The following is a 7500-nucleotide window of genomic DNA, read 5'->3' as shown; positions in this document are numbered from 1 at the left end:
CGCATGTTACAACAAACCTTAGATAAAGAAAGGGGTTGTTTTGAAAGGAGGGTCTAATATGTGGGCAGTACAGACGGAGTACTAAAAAGAGTGCATTATGTAACAGGGCCACAACACTGACCTCTGGTGCTGGTAGCGGCGTCTGCAATCCTCTGGAAGGCGTCGAGGAAGGAAGTAAGAGCCACAAGCATCGCCCTGTAGAAGAGAGAGAAAAATAATGTTAGTTTACACACTAGTACAATATATTAAATTACATAGATATATATACGAGGGGGTAAGACATAAGGGAAGCTGCAAGAAGCCATACAGGGATTGCCACGTGTAGCCCTGATGGCTTCTTGCAGCTTCCCTTATTTCTTGTTCTTATGAGACAACACAGGATTATGCAGGTCTTTATTTGTCTAACGCTTCAATGGGGGAGTCTCACTGGGGATACGTTGGAGATACAGATAACTTGCTTCATCTTGTCTTGTCTCACTACCACAGTCCACTCACTTGTCTAATCTGTACATACATACATAGATGGAGGTGAGGCAGGGCAGGATGAAGCAGATCTCTTTATTTGCCTAACTGGGGAAGATCTCTGTGGAAACGCCAGAGAGAAAGAAATCACCTGTTTCATCTTGTGTTTTCTCATCACCAGTCCAGTCACTTGTTTAATTTGTACAGGCATATATACGTATATAAATATTTGTATAGGTTGTTATGCGCGTTGCCACAGTTTATATATATGCATTCGTACATATATCGGCTGAAAAGTTATTGCTTAAAAAATGGAAACTAGCCCTGTAATGAAATGTAATTTGAAAGCTTTGCACTAAATGAATCATGAACACAGACGATTGATAAATAAATGTTTCAAATATTTTATCCATAATTGAATACTTTTCTCTAGCACATCTATACACACACACACACACACACACACACACACACACGAGAGAGAGAGAGAGAGAGAGAGAGAGAGAGAGAGAGAGAGAGAGAGAGAGAGAGAGAGAGAGAGAGAGAGAGACTCCTGGAACATATCAATTAGTTCTGTGTTATGTCAAAGTTATTTTCTCACTGAAGGACGAGACTAAATTTAATAAAAACTAAAAGAAAATAAGAGTTAATAATAATGACTCTCTCTCTCTCTCTCTCTCTCTCTCTCTCTCTCTCTCTCTCTCTCTCTCTCTCTCTCTCTCTCTCTCTCTCTCTCTCTCTCTCTCTCGGGTGTGCCTCAAACAGATTATCATCTCCATTTTTACACCTGGAATATCTGCTGCAATTACATGTTCTTTACCTCCCTTACTGTTCCTCACCTGTCTGTCTGTCTGTACCTCCTCTTCCTTTTTCGCTCCCTCCACTCACTCCCTCCACTTTTCTTCATCCTCTCCTATCTCTCTCTCTTTTTAACCTTTCTCCTTCCTTTTTTTTTCTTCTTTCCATTTCCTTTTTCCACTCCTCCTTCTCCTCCTTTTCTCTCTTTTTTCTTCTTCCTTTCCTCTCTTTTTCTTCATTATTTGTCCATTTCGTATATTCCCCGCTTTCTCTCTCTCTCTCTCTCTCTCTCTCTCTCTCTCTCTCTCTCTCTCTCTCTCTCTCTCTCTCTCTCTCTCTCTCTCTCTCTCTCTCTCTCTAGTCCTCCGCTCCTGCTCTCCCGTCCTCCTTTTCCGCCTTCTTCCCTTCCTTCATTTTTTTCTTTCTTTCTTCACTGTATTCTCGAGTTATTTCTTTTTTACAGTTATTCGTCCTTCTACTTTTCTACTTGGTTCATTTTCCTCATTTCCTCCACTCTACGCATTCTTCCTCCATTTTATTCTTCCGTTCCTTTTTTTTCTTATGTGTTTTGTCCTTCTACTCTTTTTTCTTTCCTATAAATCTTTATCTCCCTGTTTCTTCTTTCATTTATCTTTCTCCTCGTATTCTCAATGTTTTGCCCTCCGTTTATTTTATTTTCCTCCACTTCCTTCTTTTTTTTATATTTCCTGTTTCGTTTGGTCCTACTTCTCTTTCTCCTCTCCTTCATTTTCTTAGTTCCCTTCTTTCGCAACCGTATTCCTCACCTATCCTTTCTTTATCTTCCTTTCTTTCCATCTTTCCTGTATTTATTCGTCTTTTATTTTTCCCTCATCTTATTTCCTTCTTTTTTTTTGCAGCTGTATTCCTCATCTTTCCTTTCCTTATCTTCCTTCCTTTCCGTCTCTTTCGCATTTATCCTATTCTCTCTCTCTCTCTCTCTCTCTCTCTCTCTCTCTCTCTCTCTCTCTCTCTCTCTCTCTCTCTCTCTCTCTCTTATCCTAGTTCCTCTAGAGTCTCCCTTCCTCCTTCCCCTCCTTTCTCTAGGCTCCCATTCCTCCTTCCCCTCCCTCCTCCAGACTCCCCATTCCTCCTTCCCCTCCCTCCACTCCCTCAGACAAAACGGGGCGGCCTCCTGGTCTCATTGGCATGGCGGTGTCGAGGGCAGCAGCTTTGCGTCTTGCCTTCGTTAGTGGCCCTCTTCTCTCCGAATATCAAGTGAACATTTCCCCAGCCATCAGTTCCCGCGGCCGGCCCCACTTAGCTCACACCTCGAGGACGCCTTGCCAACACACGGACAGACAGACAGACAGACACAAGGGGCGATGGGGGGGAAGGATGTTCGTATTATGCATTTGTTCTCTGTACATTCAAGGTCTGTCATTTACCCAGGTACTGAACCGGACCGAATTCCTGAGTGTCTCTTTCTGTCTCTACTTCTATCTCTCCTTCCTTCGTTTCCTTGTTCTTACTACTTTTCCCCTTCTCTCTCGCTCTCTCTCTCTCTCTCTCTCTCTCTCTCTCTCTCTCTCTCTCTCTCTCTCTCTCTCTCTCTCTCTCTCTCTCTCTCTCTCTCTCTCCCCATTCCCTTCCTACCCCAGCTGGTATTCCCCAATTCTCCCCTTCCCTCCCCTCAACCCTTCCCTTCCTGCATACCTTCATCCCCCTGCACTCCTTCCCTGTCCTTCTCTTCCTCTTCTTCCCTTCCAGTCACGTCCACTCGTCTTCTTTCTTGTTATTCTCCATCCTACTTCTTCTTTTCTCCTTTCACACACTTTAATTCTTTCTAATTCTCTACTCTCTAATGTACTCTTCTTTATCACTACTTTTCATTCTTCCTTTTTTCTCTTGTTCTTACCTTCCTCCACTCATTTTCTCTCCTTTTCTCCTTTTTTTCCTTGTTTCCCTTTTGAGATCTTACATTTTTTTTACCTTTCCTTACCTCATTTTCTTTAACAATCCCATCCTTCTTTCCTGCTGTATTGTCTTCCGCTGTTATGTCCTCTCTTTTCCTCCTCCTTCTACTACTTCTCGTTTACTCACATTCTTCTTCAATAACCCCCTGTGCTTTTTTTTTTCTTTTGCTGTACTGTTCTATCTGTTCTATCTCTTCTTTCTTGCACTTGTCCTTTGTCCTGTTCTTTTCCTCAATAAACATCTTTTTGTTGTTGTTGTTGTTGTTGTTGTTGTTGTTGTTGTTGTTGTTGTTGTTGTTGCTGTTGTTGTTGTACTGTCCTACGCTTTCTTCTTTCTGTTTTTCCTTTGTCAACTTTTTTAGCATAATTCTCTTTTTGCATCCTTCTACTTTTCTTTCCTGTATCCCTTTTTTATTCAATAGTCTATTCTTCTCTATTTTTGTATTAACTTGTACTGTATAATCTTGTCTCTTTATCAGCTAATTTTGTATTAATTCCCTGTATCGTATTACCTCCTTATCAGTTAGTTTATATAAATTCCCAAGGAACCACGAGAGGAACTAAACGTCTATTGTCTTGTTATTCAGTGTAATCCTTTGTATAATTCCCTTTGTATAATTCTGGATCCCTTATTCGCACTAAATCTTCACATATTCACTCCAGTCCTTCACCTCGCCTCCCCTTGTGTCTCCTTCACCTTTCCTTCCCCTTGTTTCCCTCCCCTAGCGGCCGTGACAGACGCGATAACCTGTCCAAAAATGTCACCAGCGCAGCACTCAAGGATAACGGAGGTGGTGGTGGTGGTGGTGGTGGTGGTGGTGAGTCAAGGTGTGTGTGGGAATTTCAATATACGTATTATAACACCTTGACATGCAGCCTTGACGATGATGCTGCATTCATTTCTCTCTCTCTCTCTCTCTCTCTCTCTCTCTCTCTCTCTCTCTCTCTCTCTCTCTCTCTCTCTCTCTCTCTCTCTCTCTCTCTCTCTCTCTCTCTCTCTCTCTCACATGCATGTCACCTTGCGTTCAAACCTTCTCCCACAGAATTTCAATGCACTTCTCCCTTATACGGCGTAGACCTAAGGTTAGCACGCGCGCACACACACACACACACACACACACACACACACACACACACACACACACACAACTTCTATACGCAAGCAGTAAAAATAGGAACTAAAAATAGAAGAAAATACTTATACATTGAGTTTTTTTTTCTTTTCTCTTTTCTCGTTATTATTAAACTTATATTCCATATGTAGAAAGTTTACATACATTATAAACTTCCTTCTTTTCGCAAACACCATCATATCCACCCCATTTTGTACTGAAGTGTTAACCAAACAGCCTCAGGTTGGCGCGCGCTCACACACACACACACACACACACACACACACACACACACACACACACACACACACACACACACACCTGTATTCCTACACCACCGCACCTGTGCCCTCAACTCGTACCTTCATCTCACCTGAATTTACCTTCGATTAAGTAATATAGGTTTAATTATTACACACTATATTGTTACAGCTACCACCACCACCATCACCACCATCACCACCATCATAATTACAAGTATAAACACTATAATTTTCCTTAACATATTTATTATCACTTTCATCACCATCATAATCATCTCGTTCCTTACAAACATCTCCTCCTCCTCCTCCTCCTCCTCCTCCTCCTCCTCCTCCTCCTCCTCCTGTACAGAGTCAATGGCCAGATAATGGAAACCTGCCTTTTTTCTGATTATTTTTCTTACTCTCTCTAATTAATGGCAGAGCCCCGGCGCCTTCAATCCGCTGGGATGAGAGGCACGGCAGTAAGGGATCTCTCTCTCTCTCTCTCTCTCTCTCTCTCTCTCTCTCTCTCTCTCTCTCTCTCTCTCTCTCTCTCTCTCTCTCTCTGCTTCCTTCCCTCCTCTTCTCTTCATTCACACACACACACACACACACACACACACACACCATCTCATTGCTCATCCCATACCTCCTTGCTTACCTACCTGCATGCCATACGCACTCCGCCACCACCGCCACCACCACCACCACCTCAAATACAAAACTAATTAAGACACATGACATCTTTCATTTGCACGTGTACTCTGCTTGCCCATGTGTTTTGCTCCTCTTGTTTTATTTACTTATTTATTATTTATTTATTTATGTTATTTGAATCCATATTTGAATCAGTTTGTTTGAGCCATAACTCCTCGTATTCTAACTACACTACATTATTTTTTTTTCTAAGAGTAATACCATAATATTTATCAAATGAGCGCTAAATTGATGTTGTGATTAATAAGCTCTCTATCACTAACAATTATTCTACCATATATCTATGTAAATATCTGTCCATCGATTCAGCTAAGTCACTAACTCACTCAGTAATTAATTCCCTCATTCACTCACTAACTCACTAAATTCACAATGTAATTAACTGATCAACTAAAAAAAAAAGAACGTGCGAAATAACTCATTAACAAAATCATTCACCTATCTTTCTAACCAACCATATATTTATCTACCTATATTAATCACCACCTGAGTTTCCCTCCCTCATTAGCACTGCAGGTTAGGTCAGGTTAGGTCAGGTTTACATACAACACGCTCTTCGTCACCTAACCAGCAAGCTCCCGCGTTCCCAGATCACCCCTCACACACACAGCCACGTCTCAAGGGTTTTTTTTTCTATCTTTTCCCTTCCCATGGTTGGTGTTCCTGGCGGGTACTCAAGGTCTACTCAAGGTCACGTGAAACATAAATCCTAACGATAAAAATACAAGTCAAATGAATACCCGAAGACTGAGAGAAATACAATAGCCTCTCTGTCTGTCTCTCTTGGTAGCGGTAGTGGTGATGTGAAGGATGAGCAACTGTGGTTATATTTGAGGTGGTGGTGGTGGTGGCGGTGGTGGCGGTGGTGGCGGAGTGCGTATGGCATGCAGGTAGGTAAGCAAGGAGGTATGGGATGAGCAATGAGATGGTGTGTGTGTGTGTGTGTGTGTGTGTGTGTGTGTGTGTGTGTGTGTGTGTGTGTGTGTGTGTGTGTGTGTGTGTGAATGAAGAGAAGAGGAGGGAAGGAAGCAGAGAGAGAGAGAGAGAGAGAGAGAGAGAGAGAGAGAGAGAGAGAGAGAGAGAGAGAGAGAGAGAGAGAGAGAGAGAGAGAGAGAGAGAGAGAGAGAGAGAGAGACTAAACTATCCCCTTCTCCTCGTTAAAATACAGAAAACAACCCTGACCAGACAAGCAAAACCCTTCAAATTCACTACACACGACCTCAAAGATAACACCAAAAAAATATAAATCACCCAAGCCATCAATCAACCACCACCACCACCACCACCACCACCACCACCACACCCTACCATCCCTTCCCTCCCACCCCTATCCCCCCAGCAGCGCTACAACACAGCCTCCACAGCTTTCTCATCACTGACCTTGCCCGCCACACCCCTCCCGGCCGGCGCCAAGCCCAGCTCTCCCTCACTCAATCTCACACTCACACACCATTCATCGTGCGGGAGAGGAATACAAGCAATACAGGCCATTTAAGGCAGAAGGACGTCTTTGTGTGTATGTGTGTGTGTGTGTGTGTGTGTGTGTGTGTGTGTGTGTGTGTGTGTGTGTGTGTGTGTGTGTGTGTGTGTGTGTGTGTGTGTGTGTGTGTGTGTATAGAGAGAGAGAGAGAGAGAGAGAGAGAGAGAGAGAGAGAGAGAGAGAGAGAGAGAGAGAGAGAGAGAGAGAGAGAGAGAGAGAGAGAGAGAGAGAGAGAGAGAGAGAGAGAGATTGGAATAAAAAAATCATTAATGTAAACAAACACGCACACACATACACATGCACGCACGCACGCTCGCATGCACGCACGCACGCATGCAAGCAAACACACACACACACACACACACACACACACACACACAAGCAATAAAAAACAAACAAACAAACACACAGATTAAGAAACCGAAAGAGTGACTAAAGGAAAAAAATTATCTTTCATCTCAACACACACACACACACACACACACACACACACACACACACACACACACACAGGAGGACATCAGGTGACCGCCTTATCTCGCACCAGACGCCGCCGCTGTTTTATCACCTGAAATATATCTTAAAACCAACTAAATCCACTACACCTATAAGCATTAATCCTTTCCCCCCCTCTCTCTCTCTCTCTCTCTCTCTCTCTCTCTCTCTCTCTCTCTCTCTCTCTCTCTCTCTCTCTCTCTCTAGGGGTTAATGCGCCCTCACCTCACCGTCACCTCTTTAATTTAGTCTTAATGCTG

General features: G+C 43.1%; 1 protein-coding gene across 2 annotated transcripts in view; it reads right to left on the bottom strand.

Annotated features, from left to right (window-relative positions):
• Positions 1-7500, bottom strand: part of LOC135102761 (protein MTSS 1-like) — a 136416-nt gene that overhangs the window by 83696 nt on the left and 45220 nt on the right. For both annotated transcript variants that reach the window (XM_064008280.1, XM_064008282.1), the window contains exon 3: positions 122-195. In XM_064008280.1, the coding sequence (XP_063864350.1) occupies positions 122-195 (74 nt within the window). The remainder of the gene's footprint in view (positions 1-121; positions 196-7500) is intronic.

The sequence above is a fragment of the Scylla paramamosain genome, chromosome 1 (assembly GCF_035594125.1).
Source record: "Scylla paramamosain isolate STU-SP2022 chromosome 1, ASM3559412v1, whole genome shotgun sequence".
NCBI classification, from domain to species: domain Eukaryota; kingdom Metazoa; phylum Arthropoda; class Malacostraca; order Decapoda; family Portunidae; genus Scylla; species Scylla paramamosain.
This window is presented reverse-complemented; position numbering and strand designations above follow the sequence as displayed.